This window comes from Cuculus canorus, chromosome 1 (genome assembly GCF_017976375.1).
Source record: "Cuculus canorus isolate bCucCan1 chromosome 1, bCucCan1.pri, whole genome shotgun sequence".
Taxonomy (NCBI): Eukaryota; Metazoa; Chordata; class Aves; order Cuculiformes; family Cuculidae; genus Cuculus; species Cuculus canorus.
Genome location: NC_071401.1, coordinates 181,942,821 through 181,967,717, shown reverse-complemented (window position 1 = coordinate 181,967,717; position 24,897 = coordinate 181,942,821). Strand labels below are relative to the sequence as shown.

General features: G+C 40.7%; 1 protein-coding gene across 3 annotated transcripts in view; it reads right to left on the bottom strand.

Moving 5' to 3' along the window:
• Positions 1–24,897, bottom strand: part of MET (MET proto-oncogene, receptor tyrosine kinase) — a 100,011-nt gene that overhangs the window by 60,670 nt on the left and 14,444 nt on the right. For all 3 annotated transcript variants that reach the window (XM_054082826.1, XM_054082810.1, XM_009566651.2), the window contains exon 2: positions 8,938–10,152. In XM_054082826.1, coding sequence (XP_053938801.1) covers positions 8,938–10,152 — 1,215 coding nt within the window. The remainder of the gene's footprint in view (positions 1–8,937; positions 10,153–24,897) is intronic.

The window sequence follows — 24,897 nt, the reverse complement described above, 5'->3', positions numbered from 1 at the left end:
GGACAAAATTTTACTACTAGCAATTCTAAAACCTGATAGTCACATTTATTGTTATCACTATACATAACTGTCACAGGGTTTCTGAATTCCTTATGGTTGCAAGCAGCACATTCAATGATGATACATGGAAAAAATATGAACACATTTATTTTTTGGAAGTAATTGACCAGAAAAGAATCTCTTGTGAACAAACTCCAGTTCTGTACAACAGGCAGAAGAGAAGCCAGCCAGAATTGTGGAACATGAGAAACAGAAATTCTTTGAATGTAGCATGTCGGTTTTGCCAACATGATCAACTGCAAGTCCACAGAGAGACTCCTGAGCCACTGGGTCAGCATTAACTGCAGGGTGAGTTCCCAAAAATTGCTGCTTCATTTCCAAGAGAAGCAATTGAGGGAAACTAAACAGTCATGGCTGTACATCAGTACTAGTCACAAGTATTGTTCAAGAGCAGACCAAATGCACATGAATAGTGTTCCTTATTTGCATCAAGATTGCATTGCATTCGCATTCTCTGATTTCACTTCCTTTATCGAATATTATCAATTAAGAGATTGTGTCTTTCATATTGAATTATTGCACATATTTGTATTGATAGGGTTAGTAAGTCCTCAGAAAGAGGTATCCCAAATGAATAAGTCAGCTATTATTTGCCGTAGAGACTACACGGACGTTAGACTACAGCAGTCTTCTGCGAATATATAGTGTGTAGCCCACCTGCTGCTCTCACAGCACAGAAACACAGCTAACTTCCATGCTAATGTGGCCATGACAGGTACTAATTCTTCTGAATTTCTCTTTCTTCTTCAAGCCCTGTTTTTCCAAACAACTAACCTGTTCTTCCCAAGAGCTCCATGTTCCTGGGAAGTGGAACAGAAATCATTCAGAAGTCACACGACAAGATAAAAGTATTGAAAACCATAGTATTCAAAATGCTACATGCTTTGTAAAACAAATGTCTGCACAGTAACACCAGACACTGATACCAAGCTCTTCTTGGAATCCTAAGGAAGGAAAAAAAAAAGAAATAATTGAAACAGTTCAATTCTGCCAGTGGACACAAATTTGTGTGTTAAGCAATTCCAATAGAAGCAGATCCACTGTGCTTCTGGTTTCTTCTTGACCAGTGAAAGACACTTCGAGGATACAGGTGCTATGAACTCAGCCCAGTGGAGAACTGAATGTGCCTTGGGCAGGGGACTGGGTTCTCCTGTTTCTAAGAACTGCTGAGGCACTGAAGCTTTACTCTAAGAGGTAAAATAGCTTTTTCCTCTTTTTGTTTTAAACAAAGAATTGCTTCCCTCTTCTTCCTTCCTCTTCTTCCCAACACTTCTCAAGTATTTGAAAGCAATTAAAAGATTTTTTTATAAAATACAAAAGCACATTCCCTTTCTGAGAATAATTTTTTCAAATCTCAGCTGCAATACAGGAGACCTGAAGGCAGAGTAAACAACTGGAAAGAGGCCTCTAAGATGAAAACTATCAAGCAATCCTAACTATGCAGTGGCTATACTATGTGTTGCTACTACCTAGCGAGTGACTGAGTTACAGAGGAGGCCACCACTTCCAAATATTTCTTGGTGCAAAATAAGGAACAATTTAGAGGGAATTACTGAAGGATTAATTACCTTAAGCTACAATTTCAACTTCAAGGACTTGGTCTAGAACACACTGAAGTCAATGGAAAGATTTCACAAATTTTTATGATCTCTACAGAAATTTGTAAAAGAAGTCCATTGATGTAAAATTTCACATCCCTCTGACTCTTAGTACTTGTTGCTTTGATCTACTTTACAGCTAAAATGAGAGGGGGTAAGGAAGTTACTGTACTGATGCTCCACTTAAGGTAATAAGTAAAAAGACATCCATGTTAAATGTAATCAGTTAATACAAATTAAGATGATTACTTGTTCTATTGTCAAGATCATTCAAAGAGTTATTTGCTTTTGTCATTGAACAGTGCTGCCTTAGTTCTCATAATCTGGTTAGTGCATTAGCACTAAGTAAATCCTATTGATTGAGCAGAGAAAATGGACCTAAGTAATCTTTGTATTTTGCTGATTTCCCTTATATTAATTTAACATGTAACTCAGTATACAGATTATCAAAGGAGAGGTGTTGACTAATTTCACATTTTGAAGAAATAAAATAATGCATTGGAGACATTGTGTGGATAAAAGCAGTTTTGCTTGTACATTTGTAGGGTATATCAGGTGCATTTTTCATAGAAGTCCTTATTTACATGGAAGCTGTGATGAAATAGAAAAGCTGCGAATTTCAAGTACATCAGTTATCCTAAAATAATGCTGAGTGTGGAGACTTTTTCCAAGATAACGTTGCACAACAACTGCATGTTTAGCCAAAACAGTGGCGCAAGAGATGTGTAGGATAGAAAGAAGTCCAGAAAGTAGGAAAAAATCATGCAATTTGCCTTGATTTCCAGTGGCTGTCTATGAAAGCAGGGTAACACATGCTTTAAGAAAATGAAACTCTTATTATCACTACCTTGAAGATTCTTCCTCTAACATTTCATTGTTTTCACCCAGTCCAAGGACAATGCAAGTAATATTTCTTTGTGACCTGCACTTGATTTCTGAACCATTTATGCCATGGATCTTCTTCCTTAGCAGTATTTTTTTTTTATTTACTGTGGGATTTAACTCTGGTTTTACTAGTATGTATGGCAAGGAAGAGTAATTTCATTTTGATGCAAAAGCTATCTGATATCAGAGACCCACATGCCGCCTAGAAAGTCCGAGTAACACAACTGTCTCCAGGATAGTAATTACCTACTGTTGCTTTAGTGAGCAATAATGACAGCAATATGTGGTCCTGAGTCAGATCTAGTAGAGTTAAGTAGAGAAACTGCTGAGGTAAGATTGGTGCTGAGTGGGCTGAAAGGCAGATGTCTGCTTTGTCAGGATTTATGTCTCTCTTGTTTGGCAGCAGAACTTGAGGAAAATTCATTGCTTACTTAGATGTCTCAACTACCTATGAAGGCCAGGTGGGGTGAATCCAGGTCTTAGATATGCATGCAGTGCACTGCAGAATCAGCTTCTCTTTCTCTGAAACATGGAATTGTTTATTATAAAGAAATCTAAGCACATCTTTCAGGAGGGGCTGACACAGTCCCATTGCAGAATAGCCATCAGCAGACTAGACAGGAACTTAAACAGGGTAAAGGAGCTTTAGAATTTGGTTTGAACCTAGGAAGACTGTCCTAGATATGAATATTACACATCTCCAGTGAGTGTCCTTAATGATGCATACTTGGTAGTCTACATTTTGGGCATCTCTTCTTGCAGGACTGTGAAGTTTTTAAAATTTGCGAAGTTACATAGGACAAGAAAATTATTGTGTGTCCAGTTCTAGTCTTCGGAGTTATTTAACGACCTTCAGACACCCTGAAACATAAAATCCACATGAGCAGAGAATCCAGTATCCACATTAGAAAAATGAAATATTACTTTCTGCCTAAAATTATTTCTGTGCAATTTCAGAAAAAGGCAGCAGTCACTCCTCCGCACTTACAACCAATAGGGAACCCTGCCTTCGGTGGAAGAATTTGATTAAAAAGCCTAAAAATGGAACATTATTAGTAACTCTGGCTGATAAAGCAGTGCCCTTTACAGAAAATGATAGTTTAATGGATACCACTTTTTCATAGAGAAATTTAATTTTCATCAAGAAAATGACGAAACACAAAGTAGCAGTGCTGGGAGACAAGCAGAGGAAAGCCCCTAACACATCAGAAGGAAAACTCCTAGCAGCACTTAGGGAATAACAGGTCATTCCCTGAAACCTATAGCTTCTAGGACTCCGAAGAGTATGCAAAAATGTCTACAACTTGGGGTGGTGTGGTACTTCCCAAAGAAACTCTCTGATCTACCTTTTTCCTTGCCTTGCCTTTTTCTTGTGAACTCCCTTGTGACAACGTCCACGTGGCCAGTCCCAGAGGCAGAACAGCCCTTACCTCTATAGTTAGGTGTCTGCTGAGTCTGGCCCAGCCTGAGAAAACCATACTCATACTTCTACTGTTCCTCTACTATACCTCACATCCCAAACCAGAACAGGAACGTGGATGCAGCCTGTCGCCTCACTTCTATAGTTTAAGCTGGTTTTAAAGAGTGTCGGTGCACATTGCCCATCAGTAAGTCCCTCTTAACTTATTCTTCTAAGATGTCACGACTCATAGAGAAGCTTGCACAAAATCTGTGTGGATGGGAGCAGGCTTTGCGCCCAGGCAGAATACTGTATGCCATTTGATATAACATTTCCAGAGGAATAAGTGACTGAACAAATCTGACAGTTTCTGGTGCCTGAAAGAGAGTAGATTTATACTAGATCCCAGGGAGAAATCCTTCGCTTTTAGGATGGTGAGGCACTGGAACAGGTCACCCAGAGAAGTTGTGGATGGGATCCTGGAAGCATTTAAGGCCAGCTTGGACAGAGCTTTGAACAATCTAGTCTAGTAGAAAATGTTCCTGCCCATTGTAGGGGGGTTGGAACTGGATGATCTTTAAGGTCCCTTCCAACCCAAACCATTCTATGATTCTATGAAAATATTCAGGCAATTCAAAGCTCTACTTGCAACAAAAACATTTTGTTCATGTTGTGAGATTATCTAAATAAGCCACATCAATCCTTCCTAATCAGAGAGATGTGTTGTTATTTTTAAACCTGCCAAAAAGTTTTAAGCCAAATGGTGTGGGATATTACTGTTACTGGGCCTCAAAAGAGTTATTTGTCTCTGTTTATTTTATTAAATATTCCTAGACATACCCTTAGGATGACAGATCAATAAGTGTCTTTGCGGTTTCTTGATAGAAGGCAGCAATTATTTTCTTCCATTACAATATAAGCATAACCCAATTTTACTCATCTATCATGTGTGTAACAGTAATACAGAAGCACCACCATATGTTTATTTTACTGTCACTTTATCTTTTGTTTTGGTTATTTTCTGTTTCCATTTCAAGTTTTTCAAAGTGTTTGTGCCTTACATTTGATGAGAGTGATATGACCAGTTTATCAGACAGAAAGGCCAAGCAAAGCCCATGATCTAACTAACAACAATTCAAATGTAGAGTTGAGATTGTCAAAGATAAATTCAACCCATTTTTCTCACTTAGAGAAGCACATTTATTCCATGATAGAGATGCACACTACTGGACCACGTCTGCAAATGAAGTAAGCAGCATTTAACTCCTCATCTAAGATCTAAGTACTCCTCTGCTTTGAGGAGAACCACACCGGGACTGACAGTGACTGTGACCAAAGGAACTCTGCTAAAAGCTTACATCCAGTTTTCTCTTCATTGTGGGTGAAGGGATTCCTGAAGAGTGATTCAAAACCCTCCATAGCAGCTACCTTTCAGTTATCCTTGTCCTGCCTTGGGCAATAAAACCCCTTTATGATGACTCCAACTTTTACTTTTAATGCAAAGACAGTTGTTTCCTCCATGCTGTCACTGAAGTGACAACCAGCTCCTCACTGAAGAAGACAATTAAAAAGTGCTAAGTGGTCACAGCTCCAGTGAGGTACATCTGATATCAATCAAACTTAAACACAAGTGGAAATGTTTTAGTTTGATTTTATGAAGTTTTCCATGAGAACTGGAATAAGTGAAGCACAGTTGTGCCTGGATTTATATCTTGTGGTTGGTTGACTTTGCAGTCCAACTAAGCTCTGATGGAGACTTTTCCCATGGGTGAGCAATATGTGCTTCGGTCCCTATGAGTCCTTGTGATATTTATAAAGAGGCCTCTTACACTTCATTGGTTTTCACAGCCTGAATGTACATTGTATCTGTCTCTGGTTTCACACCTGGATTCACATCTTTAAGATTTCTTATTGTTGAGGTTGTCAGGACAACCAATAGAAAGACAGACATACAATGCCATGACCACATAAACTTCATTCCTTTAGGACACAAGGCTGTAAACTAGCAAATTTTCAAGATGAGTAATTTTTTTTAAATGCTTAAATCTGAGAAGAAGTTGGGTTCGGGAAGTGTTTTGGATGTTTTATTCTGGTTTATTTTGGCCTAATTCTACCTTTAGCACCTTCAGACTAAACAGTCCTGAGGAACAGCCACTTAAAAAGATGGACTACCCAAAGTCCTATAAAATATTGTACAATTGTCTTCTGGGATTTTTTTTGATAACACAAAATGGCCTTCATCAATCACTCTCTAACTAAATTACCAGATAGCACTCCCTTGCAAATATTGCTAAAGGCTCATTTTTCTTTTTAGCGGTATACCGTATTCGCAGCTGTAGTGTTTTCACTGTCCTATGACTTAATCTCACAGTGGTCAATGCCTCTCACTTGCATCAGTGGTCTGTGGTTTCATTCTTTCAACATGAAAGAGAAAGATCATCTTGGATACATTACAAGAAGCAGGTTTTGAATTTTGCCAAAATAAACTCTGACAAACTCTCACCATTTATAAAAGCTTTCTTTTAAGCTGATGGTGACTTGCAAAGGGGAAAAAATGGGTTATGTCCTCATGTATGTTTTTATAATGTATAAAAAAGGGTCTAAGAAGAGTTGAGGGCATTGAGATTTCTTTTTATTAATTATTTTATCTCCAGAAAAATCAAGGAAGATCAGATATGACATTCCTGCATAAACAAAAGATATAATGGGTTTTCCTTCTGCCTGCTCCTTCCCTTCTTTCACCTTCCAACTTTGCAGGTGTATTTTACACACACGAGGAAAACAAGTGTACAAAGGATGCCTGGCAAATTCTTGACAAGTTTTTTGACAAATTGAAATCTGAAAAAACTCACAGGGCACTTTTCACTGGAGCCTTAATGAGTCCACTAGGATAAAGCAAAGAAAATGGAATGGCAAAGCTTTACAGTCTTGATATTTCAGTGTTAAGCAAACAATCAGCACAAAAGTTTCTGACTCTCTTTATGTCATTTAAAGAACCACAAGAAATCACAAAAACATTTTTTCTCTTTATCAGTTTAAGGTAGCAGAAACCAGAGTTCTGATGACATTTCTTGAAAATGGGCAACTATAATAAACCGTCTGCGGTATAAGACATTCAGTTCTGATATGCAAAGCAGCAGCAGACTCTGGAAAAGCTTTTGAAACAGGAAAGTACTTCCCAGCATGTGAAAAGTGGCAAATTATTCTGTCAATATTTTAATGGTATACTTCGCTATGAAAAGATCACCTTTATGAAACAGATGTATAGGCAAGAACAGAATGAGATAAGTTAAAGGCTATAAGCTTTAAAGACAGTCACTCACAAATAAAATACCCCAGGAATAAGAAAAAAAAAAAAAAGATGTTCACAGAATAACAATATTCATTGTTAAAAATGAACTGAAAAAAAGGGGGAAAAAAGGATATTAAGACCTGAAATGAAAAATTAGGACAGCAATAACACAGAGAAGAAAGAGAAGAAGTTACTGTGCTGAATGCTTGCTAACTTGCTTCTAGTTCCTGAAAATTGCCTTCCCCCCAGAAAAGGGGAATAAAATGCTACGTCTGTTGTGGTTGCTGCATCAGCATCCACTGGCAATGCTTACATATGTGTTGAACACCTGGAGCCTGTGATAAGCAATTGTGCCCCAGATGTCAAGGTTGTTATGATGCTTTTATGGGGTCAGACCCCACTCTGAGCACATTGCTGGCAAAGCAGCTCTGTAACACATCTCTCTCCTGCCAAAGCAGCTCTGTAACACATATCCCCCCCCCAGGCCGTCCCTCTCATTCTTGGCAGTGAAGAGCAGCCCTTCTCTTTCATGCAAGAGGCTCCCACCTCCAACTGAGGCACATGCCATTACCATGCCCCGATGCCCTGTGCTGCGCAGCCATGCTGAGGGGCACTCTGGTGGTACTGGGGTGACAATCGTCTGTGGTTCCTACTTTCACCTCAAGCTCTCCCAGGAACAGGACATAATGGATCTCATTCAGCCCCAAAGGCAGGTTGAGCTGTTGCTCTATCCTGACACAGGCTTCATCCTGGCTCACAAGGCTGAACAGAGTACCTCTATAACAGCTCTGGCCCTGTCCTCCGGTAGAGTGGGGGTGCTACCCCTGAGCTCCAATTTGATTTTATAGGAGAAAAGAGACACTATTTAAGACCCTGCTGCATAAGCAGGTACAATTGACAGTGCTAACATTTCATGTTTCAAAATAAATGTTAGAAGTACTGGATTCTGAGGTTCTGTATATCCTTTACCAGAGCTAACACCAACACAGATACCGTCCAGAAAGGAAGAAATAACTTCTGTGCTTCCTTCACTCACAACATTTTAGCTTGGAGAGCAGCAACCACCTGAACACACGGTGTACAGAGAGGCAACCCCCACATCCAGGAGTACCGGTATCCTCATTCAGGTACACTTTTAAGACACTCTTCTTTCATTAAGAAAACTGATTTCAGCAGGGCCGTTGATGTGTCGAGCATGAGTAACTGTATTACAATCTGGCTCTTCATGGCATGTTCCGAACCAGCTCTTTCTTTTTTTTTTTTTCTAAAGAGGGCAGTGATTCAGCATTCCCACAGTTTAAAATATGAGTGATATTTTCAGGGACTCCTCAGTGCACATGGATAGGAATATTAATGAATACTTGTTAAAGATACTGAAAGAAATAACTGCCTCAATGTTCCATTTATCTGCATCACAATCTCTCAAGAGTACAGAAAAATAACTACTTACAAATTATAAAAAAAAGATATTTTTTTTTTCCAGTTCCACTAATGCTTTCTTAGCACCATAAGGACCTCACTGATTTTAACAGTCAGTTTACAGGAACTAATTCTTACAGAGATGAATCATCACCACTGCTAAGTAATCTGAAATTAACAAGGACTTACATTTTGTAACTGAAACTGAGGGATGGCTACCTGGCAGTAGAGTAGTCAGAGAGAGAATGAGAGTCCCAAAATGTAATAAATAAATTTTTGCTCACCCTGTTCAAGCAATATTTGCTCTCTTTCCCATAGAAGTGCTGGAGACATTTCATGTTCTGTTTGTCCACAATCTTGTTGAAGAACTCATTGATAGTTCGCACAGAGACGGCACAGACAGCAGATCTGTTGGTTGGTTCGGAAGAGTCTGGTTTGCTTTGTGCAAAAACACCATAGAGAATATCATCGTTCAATCCAAGGCCCATTTCATAGGCAAGAGCTGCACCTGGCTTGCTTACATAGGCAGCCTGCAAGATGTTGAATACCTCCTTTCGGATGGACCTCTTCCTCCGCTTTTCAGTAAAAATACACTCCAGAGGCATTTCCATGTAAGAACGCATCTCTGAGTCTAGAGTGCAGAAGCGGATAATTCTAGTATGAAATGCTTGGGAGTCGAGAGATTCTCTCTGGACAGTCAGAAAATAGACAAAGTGATCATTTTCAAAGGCATGGACATACCTAATAGGATATGAGTCACGGAACTGAGGGAGGATATCTATATAAGACTGATCCGTGAGAAATTCAAAACCATCCTGTGTTTCTTTTAACCTTCTAACCGATATTGAATGCAGCACATGAGGAGGCTGAAATGTAGATGCAACAGTATTTCCAACAAAGAAGTTGACAAACCTGTCCTTTTCGGTCACCAAAACTTTGGTTCCTAAAGTGCTTACAACACAGTCAGGACAATTATCTGCTTCTCCATCCACCCGGGGTGAATACATGCAGTGTACCTCACTTTCAATGTCAGCAGGGTTGTCAGGCTGAATGATGTGACGATGGCAGACACCTTTGGACACGCTACCACAGCTGATGAGCTGATCATCATAATAAGTTTCTAAGAGCAGTGCCATGTTGACATTATCTTCCCACACACTGTTAGATAAGTTGGCTTTATCTTTGCAGTCTTCACATGGCGCGCAGTCAGGGTTCTCCAAAACGGGCCCAGTCTTGTACACAGAAATGTTGTGCAGAGTTTCATTCAGCACATAAATCTTGTTGACTGCTCCAATATAAACATGACGGTTGTATAAAACTACATTCTGAATCAGTGTTTCTGCGATGAAGTTAGGAAGATCATATTTGACACTCAAATTCATCTCTGATTTTTTAGCTGCTTCTTTGCATTGTCCATGGCTCCTCTGCAGCAAGGCAAACAGGAATACGATAAACACAGAAGAATATGCGGTAAAAGGCTTCATTGTCAGAATTTTAATCTGTCAAAACATATTTAAAGGGAAGAGTGGTTACATTTCATATACTAAAACATCAGTTTATCAGTCAACAGAAATTAATTTCTAGGCTGCATGTATTAGCTGAACTATTTCAGTTTAAGGAACATCATAATCTTTCTTAGCCTCATTAATAGTCCTGTGCTAGAAACTGCTATAACTACTGTTCTTCATGGGTACCCATTTAACTGCTTTCAGAACAATTCACAGAAGTATTTTCTTCTGATGAATTTTGCAAGTCCCCTCTGTGTGTTGTACAGCATCAGAAAAGAGATGACTCCTTCCACATTGGCGTCAAACCAGCTGACAGATACAGTTTGGAACAGGACGGTGCCTAAGTAGCTGAAAGTAAATCTGCTCAGGTTACTCAGGACACAATTGCACACAAAGCAGTTGCAGTGCTTCAGTGTGTGCATATAAGATATTTGGCAAGTTCCTCAAGGGGCTGAGCTGGTTCTTAGCACAGATGCTCAAAAAATGAGAAATAGGAAAGATATGAAATAATGCAAAGATTTAAGCTGAAAGTGGGCTTCTCTTTTATTCTGTTGACATTTTTGATTAACCAAGGAAAAGACTTCTCACCATGAGACCAAAGGAATAAACCCCAGTCTCTCCCTCCCTCCAGCTCCCCAAATCACTGTCTTTCAGAAGGGCCTGTTTTGGAAAAAGAATGGTTTTTGTTTCAGCCAGTCCTACACTTCTTGGAATAGTCATTTTCCCTAGTGCTGACAAGGTTTTGTAATATATTGTTAGAATATTTCATGCATCATGTGGTGCCTGGCATGTGCAAGTTTTATTTTAGGCCCTGTACCACAGTAATAAGTCACTCTGGTGAACCTTTACAAGATACAGGCATATCACTGTATTGTAAACAAAGAGGTATCAAGTGACCTACAGCCATTAACTGATGAAATCAAACAACCTAGCACTTTTCTTTTTTTCACTTCTCCACACAATTGTTTGATGTGGCTCGAAAAACCAAAGGCAGATGACTAGTGTGATATTTCACCCCCTCAGAAGATCAATTAAATGAGCTGTGGTTATGAGCGTTTCGGTGCAGTGTCCACGCTATGCCCTGTCACACCAGACATTTTCTGTTAATGCCGTGACACAGTTGTTAAGCCCAATTTAGCTTCTTCATGGAGAAAACAATTATGCATTCTAGCAGCAATATGATAACATACTTCGGGAAAATACTTATAGTGTGGCTCTATTTAAGCGATTGTTGCTAACAGAGAAATGCTTATGATCACTGAAAGGATTTTAAATAGACAATCTTGAAAATGACAAAATAACAATAAGAACCACGAGCTCTGTATTGACTTTTTATTTTATTAAGACTTTAAGAAAAATGGAAGAATTACTATAGACCAGAATTGTTTCAGCTGTGCATAAATAGTGTTTTCACTAGATTAGTTAAAACAATCCATCAATAATTCTCCTGCGTTTCTTGTGACACTTTATTTCAGCATCAAACAGCTTCTGTGGTTTGCCTCATTAATTACACAAAATAATAGGTTTTGGAAACAAAGAATTATTCTTCCTCCCTGTTATCTGATAAGAATCATGATCGAGAGCTCAGGATAAAAATCAGAAATAGAAGCTATTTGCAAGTATTAGCTGGAAAGAACAAGAAACGCTTCTGGTGTTGAGAAATTTAGATCTTCATTCAAATCAACAACATTTTCTGATATTAATTAGTGATAACAGGATCCTGGATACAAACCAACATGAATTTAAGTTTAAAAGAAAAAGAAAAAGAAAAAGAAAAAGAAAAAGAAAAAGAAAAAGAAAAAGAAAAAGAAAAAGAAAAAGAAAAAGAAAAAGAAAAAGAAAAAGAAAAAGAAAAAGAAAAAGAAAAAGAAAAAGAAAAAGAAAGAAGAAAGAGCAGGGATATTGCTACAGTTAGAAAATAGTCCCAGTATGCAGAGTGCTGACTTCTGTATTATATAGAGCAGGAAACTGTTTTCTCATCTTCTGAAACTTCTTGCTATTACAGAATTTTTCCTGCTGTGTGCAGGGGTGAAACCAAGAGCTTTCAAAGTTTCTGTGAAATACCCAGAAGTCACACCCAATCCAAGAACAACCGTGTTCACTTCTTTGCCTCGCCAGCGCCAAGTGAATGTCCTCGCAGTGGGAGGAGTGGGAGACTGTCTGACTGTCTGTCTCCTTTCAGCCAGCACTTCCACTTGAGAAACTGCTAAAGCTGATACATTCCTGCAGATCTACTTCTGACGAGTCAACATGTTCTGACAAATACTAGATTAAGCAGAAAATTCCAAAATTTCCAAATTGCTCTATTTCTGACACAACAAGGAGGCAGGTATATTGTTTACTGCAACAAGTTTAAACCAAAAAAAAAGAGGCGGCAGTGCAGTGGAGAGAAAACAATAGCTGGGACAACAGTTAGATGAGGATGATCGACCACCATTACAGAAAAAAAGATGCAAGGTTACTTGACAGGCACTTACTTTATTGCAGTATATTCTGTGCTATGTTTTTGTTTTACTATGTTGCCAAATAGATTTCCTGCCCAGTATGTGCCTCAGTCTCCAGTTTATAACCCTTCCCATTCTCCCAGTGTCCAAAAAAGAGGATCCTTAGATCTCCAACAGTAAATATCAGTGTGCACTGCAGAGGAACTTAGAGCTATAAATACTGTTTGACTTATTCTTTCCCTCAAACCACATCTTGGAATGAGAGGCCAGTATCCTTGGGTAGGTAACTCTACCTGCATTTGGTGCGACAGCACTGCTTTGAGTCTGTGCTCTGGAGACAGAAAATTCCTCCTTAGACTCCTTTAGCAAGTGTGATCAGAACGAATAACAGCAAGAACAAGGGCGGGATTCAGTGTACTGCAAAGGATGCCAGGAATAATAGGTACTGTATTCACCACTACAAGAAGGAAAATATGAGCAATAAACAAAAACCAAGTAATCTTTGCTCTTATATTTGAGCTCTATCACTGTGTTTTCATTTATATGCTTTTGAGGTGTGTCAAGCATCCTCCCAGACAGAAATCTGCTGATTCCCACCTATGGGAAACTCAGACTCAGATTTATGGGCAGCTCTAGGGAGGATGGTTCCCCACAATGCATGTCTCCACCACACCATGAATCTTTTCTCAAGGTGCCTGAAATCAGAAGGCACATGCTCTACTGCGAGACATTTATAGCTTAGGAAGGACATAGGAGTTATGCAAAGAGCACAGCATGCAGCCCTTTTTTCTGGTACCTGTTTCTCCACAGTCCTCACATAACATATATCCACTATTCCTCAGTGAAGCTCCCATGATGTTTAGTGCCTCTTTTTAACTGCATTTGACTCAGGGTCTTTCTCTATTCCACTGCTGCAACCCACAGCACAGAGCTGGGTATTTGTAACCTCTAGAGCAGGTCATTGCAAATACACTTCACTTGAATACACTCTGAAGAAGCAGGGAAACTAGAGAATTAAAAATTCACTTATTTTCAAAGGTCCAATAGTCCTAGTTCTCCTTAGCACATATTCAAATGTAATTTCAGTTGAACTTAAGCACTTAAAGAATTTTGCTGAATTAGAACCAAAATATTTAGGCACTTTTTGAGTACAGGTCAAAGAACTAGCTGCTGTCTATCACTTGCAGAAGGAAAACAAGCAATCCCTTTGTTTCTCTGCTTGGTTTGAATGACGGATGCTGTTCCATTCTTTTGTGACCTTCCCATGACTTGTGTGTCAGTGTGTCTTTCATGTGTCTACAGAAGACTTGTAAGCTTTGGCCTGTGATAACTATCAGCAAGCAATAGCTGTGGAGGGATTATTCCTTTTGTAAGAGATATTTTCAAAGCCTGTGTCACGATGTGCTCATTTTTCCATCTCTCAGCAGACAGTAGCTTGTATAACTGATGAGAAAATGGATTTTGGTCAACCACGGCAAATGGCTAGTAATGATGTGTCATAATAGTGCGCTTGGCAACTTCAAGTGCTATGGCTGATGTTTCCCACCAGGCTTGGTCTTCAGTGTTTGTGTACCACTAATGGCTTCCAAATGGTAATCTTTTGCCTGTGAGTTTCTTTCTCCCTAATTACGGTGACAATTTGCAAACATTGAACATCATGTCTCTTCTTCACATGGTTTGCCGCTGTACTGACAAGTTAGGCCCAGCATTCTTGTGGAATAATGCTCAAGCTGTCATGTGCAAAGAAGTCAGAAAACACAGTCATACTTGCTTTCCTAGCCCTCATTCCAACAACTTGTGTCCCATTTAACTCTGATCACAAAGCACTGCACGGATCTGCACAAGCTAAGACAACATGCTAGCACAAGAAGTGTTCTGTAGATTGTTTGGTGCACCTCATTTTTCCCTCCTTTATTACAGAAAAGGAAATGACAGGGTCCTGCGTATCCCACATAGAGCATGTTTGTACAAGAACACAGTTAGTCTACAGATAGGTAATTTCAGATTAGGTAACAGCAGAGCCATGTTAATTCATATTTCAGAAACTCTACTGTGGGCAAATAGTAGACTTTCCACCTCTTTAAGGAAATATTTCATAGTATAGCTTTATATTTTTTCCAATGGGATAGTACACCTTGTTACTTTGGGCTCTAATAGACTCATGGTGCCAAATTTATGTAGGATAACTGCTCCTGAGAGTTCGGTTTGCATTGCTACGCTGCACCAAAATCCATGCTAGTTCAGGACCTGATTCCTGTGGATCAGATGTCCTATCATGGAGACAGCAGCATTATTTACCAGGACAGGGCGGATGAGAGGGGGAGATGATAACAGCTCCATCCATCCAGCTTTGATCTGTTGTTGCAATAGTGGCACCACAGCACTGGCACCAGCTTCAACAGACTAAGCCCACAGTGGATCCGTCTTTATCAGACTTTTCAATTAACCGATTGTATCGGTAGGCAACATTGGTTATATGTAAAACACTTACTGAGGTTCACCCATTTTTTATGTCCACAGATTAAAAATGTTCTAATGTCAGAATTGCTAACCTGAATTAGCTATCTTGAGTTAAAATGAGAGAACAAGGAAATTTGAGAGAGTAAGTCAGCAACAACATAGCCCTGTATGTTAGCGAGTGCTTTGATACCCTTGCGCTGGATTATGGTGAGGAAGGGACTGAGTGCCTGTGGGTTAAAATCAGAGGAGCCCACAAGAAGGCAGATAGTGTGATGGGAATCTGCTACAGACCATCCAGCCAAGAAGAAGCAGCTGATGAGCTCTGCTATAAACAGCTGGGGATAGTCTCTAGATCTCTACCTCTTGTCCTCGTGGGAGACTTCAATCTTCCGGATATCTGCTGGAAGTACAATACAGAAGAAAGGAAGCAGTCTAGGAGGTTCCTGGAGTGCGTGGAAGACAACTTCCTCGCACAACTGGTGACTGAGCCGACAAGGGAAGGTATCCTCCTGGACCTGCTGTTTGTGAACAGAGAAGGCCTTGTGGGAGATGTGATGGTTGGAGGACGCCTGGGACAAAGCGATCATGAGATGATAGGGTTTTCATTTCTAAGTGAGATGAAGAGGGGGATTAGCAGAACAGTCACATTAAACTTCAAGAGGGCAGACTTTGGACTGTTCAGAAGGCTGGTTGGCAAAGTCCCATGGGAGACAGTCCTTAAGGGCAAGGGAGCCCACGAGTGCTGGGCACTGTTCAAAAATTAAATCCTAGCAGCTCAGGAACAAGCCATCCCCATGTTCTGGAAAAGGAGCTGGTGGGGGAAAAAAATAGCTTGGTTGAGTTAGAGAGATCTTGAGAGGCATCAAAAAGAAGAGGAATGTCTATGAGCTTTGGAAGAAGGGACAGGTGTCTTGGGTGGACTACAGGGAGGAAGTGAGATCGTGCAGGGAAAAAATCAGGAGGGCTAAGGCCCAACTAGAAATCAAACTGGCTAAGTCTGTGAAAGATAATAAAAAATCTTTCTACAAATACATTAACAATAAAAGGAGGACTAGGGAGAATATTCAGTCCCTATTGGATGCAGAAGGAACAACAGTGATGGGGGGGAGGACAAGGCTGAGGTATTTAATGCCTTCTTTGCCTCAGTCTTTAATAGTAAGGGAAGTTGGTCCCTCAGTGTACAAACCCAGGGGTTAGAGGAGCAGAATGAGGCTCCCGTGATCCAAGAGGAGGCGGTTAGAGACTTGCTTGCCCAGCTAGACACCCACAAGTCTACGGGGCCGGATGGGATCCACCCAAGAGTACTGAAGGAACTGGCGGATGTACTTTCCAAAACCCTTTCCATCATCCTCCAGTGGTCCTGGCTGACTGGGGAAGTTCCACTGGACTGGAGGCTGGCTGACATTGTGCCCATCTACAAGAAGGGTTGCAGGGAGGATCCGGGGAACTACAGGCCCGTCAGTCTGATCTCAGTGCCGGGGAAAGTCATGGAACAGGTGATCTTGAATGCTGTCATGAAGCACATGCAAGGGAACTGGGTGATCAGGCCCAGTCAACACAGGTTCATGAAAGGCAGGTTTTGCCAAACTAACCTGATCGCCGCCTATGACAAACTGACTCGACTAATGGATGAGGGAAAGGCTGTGGATGTAGTCTTCTTGGACTTCAGTAAAGCCTTTGACACAGTTTCTCACAGCATTCTGCTTCAGAAACTGTCAGCCTCTGGCCTGGACAGGCGCACACTCTCCTGGGTTGAAAACTGGTTGATGGCCGGGCCCAGAGAGTGGTGGGAAATGGAGTTAACTCCAGCTGGAGGCCAGTTACAAGTGGGGTTCCCCAGGGCTCGGTACTGGGCCCAGCCCTGTTCAATGTCTTTATCAACGACCTGGATGAAGGCATTGAGCGCATCCTTAGCAAGTTTGTGGATGACACTAAGCTGGGTGGAAGTGTGGATCTGCTGGAAGGTAGGGAGGCTCTGCAAAGGGATCTTAACAGGCTGGACCACTGGGCTGAGACCAATGGCATGAGGTTCAACAAGGCAAAATGCCGGGTCCTGCACTTGGGGCACAACAACCCTGTGCAGTGCTACAGACCAGGAGAAGTCTGGCTAGAAAGCTGCCTGGAGGAGAAGGACCTGGGGGTGTTGGTTGACAGCCGACTGAACATGAGCCAGCAGTGTGCCCAGGTGGCCAAGAAGGCCAATGGAATCTTGGCTTGTATCAGAAATGGTGTGACCAGCAGGGCCAGAGAGGTTATTCTCCCTCTGTACTCGGCACCGGTGAGACCACACCTCGAATATTGTGTTCAGTTCTGGGCCCCTCACCACAAGAAGGATGTTGAGGCTCTGGAGTGTGTCCAGAGAAGAGCAATGAAGCTGCTGAGGGGGCTGGAGAACAAGTCTTATGAGGAGTGACTGAGGGAACTCGGGTTGTTTAGCCTGGAGAAGAGGAGACTGAGGGGAGACCTTATTGCTCTCTACAACTACATGAGAGGAGGTTGTGCAGAGGAGGGAGCTGGCCTCTTCTCCCAAGCGACAGGGGACAGGATAAGGGGGAATGGCCTCAAGCTCTGCCAGGGGAGGTTCAGGTTGGACATCAGGAAAACATTTTTCACGGAAAGGGTCATTGGGCACTGGAACAGGCTGCCCAGGGAGGTGGTTGAGTCACTTTCCCTGGAGGTGTTTAAAGGACGAGTGGATGAGGTGGTGAGGGGCATGGATTAGGGATTGTTAGGAATGATTGGACTCGATGATCTGGTGGGTCCTTTCCAACCTACTGATTCTATGATTCTATGAACAAACACAGAAATGATTCTCTAGTTGAATTCAAATTATTAATCTCAATTAAAATCCATGTTCCTTTGTCTTCAGCATTGTTTTAACTCTAGTTTAGGTTACTCATCCTGACTAAGGTGGGAATATAACTTTTCTGCAGTGTGGTATGTACACTAGCTTGATGCATTTTCCCAGCACATAGAGTTACAGGACTCGGTAGCAATGATTTAGTTCAGAAATTCATTCATAACAGAGCTGGGAGGTTTCTATGGTACTCCAAGTTGTGTGTGTGTACCTGCAGATGGCTGATGGTGAAGAACTGGTGGGCAGGGCATAGCCCAGGCAATTGCTGGAAGATCTACCATCAACTAAATCCTCCACATATTCAGTGCAGTCATGTGTGTCAGAAGAAATTGCTTTTGTTATTAGCATGTAAGCCTTTTAGTCAAATAAAAAATATAAAATCTAAATCCTCCCTGCATAACAGATACTTTTTAATATACATGGTCCATTACTGTAATTCACAGCAGCTATCAATAGAAGCATTTTCTTTGTCTACTACATTTGTTTTTAACAGGCATTAAAACACAAGAACATTAATCTATCCTTTGATAGAGGAGAAAATGTTGCTCTTATTCTCATTCAGCATTATTTATTGTGGGTGTTCTGCAGCACAATAAAGTGTAGACTGTTTTCTTTGAAACTTGCTTCAGATCTTAGCATCCTAAAGCCAACTCATGTCTTGGGTCCATATCACAACTGGATTTATTTAATCGTTTTTTGTTGTGATGGGCCAGAATGATACTACAGGTTCTTTCATAATGAACTGCAGCAAACATTCATTGATATATTATGAATGAGTGGAGCACACCAAGAGCTAAAAAAAATTAATTTAAAAGGTGGTATACAGCATTTGTTGGGATTCAAGGAAATATCTCATGTGAGGAAGTGGAACTCATTCTAAGGGCTAAGGACTCAATTCCACAAAGAACAGGAACTAGAATACTTCAAAATATACAAAGAATATTTGAAAATCAGGGAGGAAATACCCACAGTAAGGAAGGTCTTTTGTTATTCGTTCATGCTTGTATTTCCAGATGGATTTGGCTCTTTAGATACAGGAGGACAGCTTTACACATCTGGATGCACAAAGATGGGAGGATTTGGAAAAATTATTATATTGCCTGGCGATAGCAGGAAAACAGAAAATAGACATTTAACAGCACAACACTACTGATCCACTCTATTCATTTGAAATGCAAGTCAGCAATAACAAAGCTTCAGTAAGAAAACACCTGTGATGCTATTGTGGCTCTTCACCACTGCATTGGCAGTAAAATCCATTTCTAGCACAGACTTAAACTGGGTATCTGCAGCAAATAATTCGGCCTGACAACCAGCATGTGAACATCTTATTCATAGTTGCTGTCCAAGTGTTCAGTCCAAGTAGAAAAGGAGCTGTATGTGGGGTAGAATAAAATGTTATGCATGTTATTGAACAAGATGACCAATAACACAGAGTAACATTGGTCTTCTGTTTCAGGTGAGTGAGTATAGTGCAATTCTAGTTTTCATCCCGATTTTTCACATATCTGGACAGACTAATTCATCTCTTAATGTATTTCCATTGCATATGCAATGCAAAGTCCTTTATTGACTCTAGCCATTTCAAGTAAATGCAGATATGTGCCCTGGTTCACTCAGGAAGTCACAGAAGCTCAGGTAAAGATACATGTCCTTTTCTGTGTGTATAAAAATGCCTTACAATATGGGAAAGCAGTTTTCTGGTATTTCTGAGTCGATACTTAATCAGCTTTTTGCATGAGCTTGAGCATTTTGTGGTTGTCTGTACAGAACATGGACAGTGCAATTTCCTTGGAATGTAGTTCCTCCTTTTGTAAAGAGGCAAGTTGGCAAATCTGGCTCCAAGCACAGTTTTAGCTCGATACCCTTAACTATTCTCCACACTTACTTAGATTTTCTACTTTATGCTTTATGGTTATAACTTCTACCTGAATTCTTGTATTGAAATGCAGAGCAGATTTTGGAAGCTTTTTCTGTCTTGTAAAGCTAACAGCCTTCCATACCGTGATAATTAAAGGAATGGCATGGGTCATAAAATGAAAAAGATTAAAAAGCAGATAGCCATGAGTAACCAAGACAGCATACAGATTTGATGCAAATGTTCTAACAGCAATTATGAATGATCTTGAGGCAAGGTATTTTCTGCAATTTGTCATATGGTGTTAATGGTTCTTACAAGTCCCTGAGACAATAACTCTTCATAGCCAAATATTAAACTATCTAAAAACACCCCACCCTGTACATCAACAGTTAGTGGTGATAAAGTATACCATATTATATGAAAACTGTACCAAAGGATCCACATGCACACTAAATTATTCTGTCTCCTTTTGACAACATACTAAATATAACAAGTATAATAATAACAGCAACTAAACCCCAACAATTCCCTGAATTCCTCCAAGGTATGGTACTAATACCTAGGATACCAATCAAAAAAAACTGTGCTGGCTTTGTTCTTTTCTCTGAAAGAGCTGGCAGGACAGTGTCAGGCAGTGGCTTTTCTGCTCCTTGGGCGCGCATAAAGCATGCCACTGAGTGCCATGACTTCACTCTCCTCAGGCAATGTGCATCCAAAAGCCACAAGGCAAATTAGTGACAAAACCCAGGGTCAAGGATTTCCAATAGGTTGCTGACATCTTGCTTGACAGATAGCTTGCCAAACTTTGCACAGTGTCCCAGCCAGATCAGCACATCTGTAAGAGAGAGCTGGGCCCCAGATTTGGACAACTTGCTGAAGGGCTGGAATGAGGCTACTGCCTTATCCAGGCAAAGGAGGAACTGGGAAAAAGTACTGTTTGTGGACTTGTGTCAGCACTGCACAGAGGGCTTTACGTTGCCTCCAAGTCCACTCCTTGCATTTTGGTGCTTTGTAGGGCTGCTGAACCAGTCTGGCCTGTCACAGCCCATTGGGCTGACACTGATTTGTCTGTATTGCTGGAAACTACACTGCACTCCTTCCATGCCCAAGCTGGCTCCACAAGCAGTATAACCATGATTGTGTAATGGTGTTTCTCAGATAACTAACTCTGCCAAACACAAACTGCCTTTACGCAAAACTAACTCGGTGGTCTTTGCCCCACAAAAAAAATGTGATGCAGAACCTCAGAACAGCTACAGAGAAAAATGAATTGGCTGTGTTTGTAAACCGGCTAGTGAAAGTAATGAAGTCTATATTTATGCCTTAGCTTAGCAGAACACATCCTTTATCCAATACCAAAGTTAATAACCTGATGGTCTACTTAGCTTCATAGCAGCTTTTTGATAATCAAACAGGAGCAATGTCAAGGATAGTGTTCATTTCCCATCTGTGTTTGGTTAGGAGGTTATGACCTTTTCTTTTTAATGCTGACCTCACTTTTGTCGCTGCAAGTTTATGTTATTGCAATGCACTTTAACTGATGCCCTACTTTCACTCAGTTTAGAAACTGAGTTAATGATGGCTCATTGGCATGACTGCCGCCTTGCTGTGAACCTGTGATTCATGATCTGCTTCCAAGGACTTTACTGTATTGGTGTTCATAAATCCCGAAATGGCCTGGGACCAGCCTATCTGACACCCCGGCTCTCACCAGAGGCAACAGTGTCACAGCTGCAATCAGTAGAGTGGCTGATCTCGTTTTTGGCAGATCTCCCTCAGTGAGAGTCTGTCAGCCACAGCTTTTATTCTGAAATATTATGCTGACCTTCAGAAGATGTTGAAAAGCTCAATAGTTTGAAGAAGGTGTTCAAGGATGGCTGAGCGGTCTGAGTTTTTTTGTGTTAATGGGTTGTTTTCTTTTGCTTTTTTCTGAATGGATTTTTCAGCTGCCTCATTTACTTTCTTCCAGCCTGCCCTTTCCTCTCATTTTGGGGAAATTCGGGAGGCTTAAATGGCCAATTGCTGCTCTCACAGGTTGTTATTTGTACAGGGCTTGGTACCAGGTTTTGGACTTGTTCAGACCCTGAAGTGTCTCCTTTGAAAATCTGGAGCCGGATTCAAAGAAAGAGCTCGTGATATGATATAAGCAAAGAGGCTGTTTTCAGACTTCAGAGAGTATTTACCTTTGTCATAGGGGTGACATGAGGATAAGTTAGCTCATTATTACAAAACACCTCCAAAATATGAAGGGCTTAGTGCCGGTGTTTACAACAGGCACAGCACAGAAAGGCTGACTGTAGGACAGTGGCTGCCATAAAGGGGCTGAGAGAGATTCAGCATCTGACCCCATTCCTCGCTCCTCTCCTTCTGTCCCAATGGGAAGATGCAGACAGTGGAAGTTGTGGACATGAATCCGCCTAGGCAAAGCAGTCCTCATGCTTCAGAGCTAAGCGAGCCAAAAGGAAGACTGGCATTAGCATGGGACTGCCTATCAGAAGCAGCAGGACTTGTCTGTGGTGCCCGGCTCCATCCTGTCTGGGGACTGCAAACTATCTTAGCTGGGAGCTGTAACCAGGCCAGGACCCAGGGCCTCTTACTGTTCTACATAATTTCTTCTCCTGCAGAGCTGAAGTTCAGGTGAGATCCAAGGAATATTCAGCACACAGTGCAGGCACCGGTTAAGCTAAGCACCTGAGAGCTTTGTGGCCAGCAAGTGTTAGGTTTCTGGATCCCTTTCTTGGACTAAAGCCCTGAACTCACTTTAAAACACATTTTAGATGCCAAAGTAGCCTCTCTGGATCCTACCCATAATTTTAAGTTTGGTCTGTTTACCCAAAATGTAAATAAAATGGCAGTGGTGAAACAGGAAATGTCAATTAATGTATATTTTTAATTTAGGACTTCATATTGCAACAATTAATCCTGAGCATGAGGTTTTGCTAAGTAGTTGATACCACTGAATTCAATACTTCAGGCACTGACTAAAGAAAGGTCAGTGCCATTTAACACAAACGTTTTATTTTAAATCCCTGCTCCTATTTAAAAAATTCAAATTACATTGTACTGCCTATTAGCACCATGTATGTCATGTTCAGATAAAAAGCTGGACTACTCACATGATTATGAATTACTTACTTGAGCAATTTAATTTTGAACAAAATACAGCTGTTGGAGGTGATGATGGGACAGATCTAAATGCGTATGTGCCTGGACTTTCACATAAAAGCCTGGTTTCGATCTAAGGTTTATCAGGATAAGTCACATTCTTTTACCGTGAAGCTGCCACCCTTTCCAAGACTTGACTCCGTAACCTTTATGCAAACAATATTCTCATCGATTCCTGTGATAAGTTGAGCTGAGTAAGTACTAGAAAACATGGTGCATAAAACAGCCTGCAAGGCAGAAGATCTGTTGACATGACAAAATCTCAATATTACTTCATTTAAAATAAGCAATAGGTGATACAGGGTATATACTGAGATATAGAAGGCATAACTTAACAGGGACGATAGGTGCAGAAGAGTAAATCTTTAAAAATCTTATATATTGTTAATGAAGACAATCATTACTCTTTAAAGAAAGACTGAATTAACCTACATTGCATTTCCAAGTAACTAGCTAATGGACACAGGCATTATCTTTTCATATGTCTTTGAAATCCCTATAAACCATACCTAGTCAAATATTTGACTGATGGGCTTTTATCCCTATTAATAGCATGCAATGAAGGTCTCTGTAAATAACCTATCTTCTGATTTGCTTTTTCCATGAAGGGAAAGGGGTGCTTTATTATCCTTTAGCCACCTCTTATTGCTCCTTGCTGCTTCCTGAAAGACTTCTTGTACTGTGAAAACAATTCACTGGTTGTTACCTTATTTTTGTGCCCTGCAGGGATTTCAGGCACATACTCTCCCCAGATAAGCAGGAAGGCCTCCCGCTGCAGTCAGGGGAACTTTGGAAGCCACACGTGCTTATCTGCAGGCAGAGGTTGGCCCAGCTTGTGTTTAGTTTATGAGAGAAGTGTGGTAATATTTACATAAAAGGAGTTATTTCAAAGCATGTTATATGAAAACCTCTCAATTTGAAAACAAACAAACAAACAAAAAATCATGCAGAAATTTTCAGGAAGCAGCAAAAACATCTCTCCTCAGGCTGATTTTAGCATGGCAGCTTACATCTGAAGAAGAACAAACACATGCTTATTTTTATAAATGTGTTTTCAGAAGGAAAGAAAACTCCAGTGAACTGGCAAACAGTCCTTCTGACTGATAATGACCATGCATAGTGTTTCCCCTTTTTAGTCCTGCAGGAAAAACATGGGGTTCATTTCTGCAATTAGAAGGTCATTAATGATTTCTGTGATTTCACACACATTGTGCTGACTTCACCTACCTCCTGGCTGGCTCTCATCCCTCCGACCTTCTCTTAGCATGCTCTGCATTCAGAGCTAATCCTCTCATGTAGCTGCCATAGTCATCCAGGAAAAAAAAAGATAACTGTTGTTGGTCAGGTCTTTCTGAATGTAACCAGGAGGGAGGTTATCATCCCTTTCTCACAGATGGCCGTGCTCTGCAATCTACCTCTTCTGTATACATAAGATCATGATAATAAGGACAAAAATCCAATGGAATCTGACATAAATCAGAGTAAGTGAATTCTGTGGAATTTAATGGAAGATAAAATGTAATGGGGTTTTAATATATTGCAGTGCTGAAGTACAAACAGAATTGATACTAAGTTTCATAGGTAGTTACAAAACTTATGGTAAGGTTCTCATCTTGGGTAGATTCAATAGGTTTTTCCCACTGCAGAAATCTGACTGATGAGCCAGGATGGAAACCTTCTAGGATATGGAGAATGTCACAGGAGATGACATCCCCAGACAAGGAGCTATTTAATCCTCTGAGACGGTAAAAGGATGCAGCAAAATGTTGCCACTGTGCCATGTTCTTTGGTGGTTCATACGTAAGGCCAGTGTTTGCAATACTAGGAAAACTAAGACATTTGGGAAGTTCAGATTCTGACTACAATATACTCAATAAACATTAAATACTAGGAAATAAAGAAAACAAAGAAAAGCTTAGAATGCTATAGCATGAGTGAGGGTCCTCTGC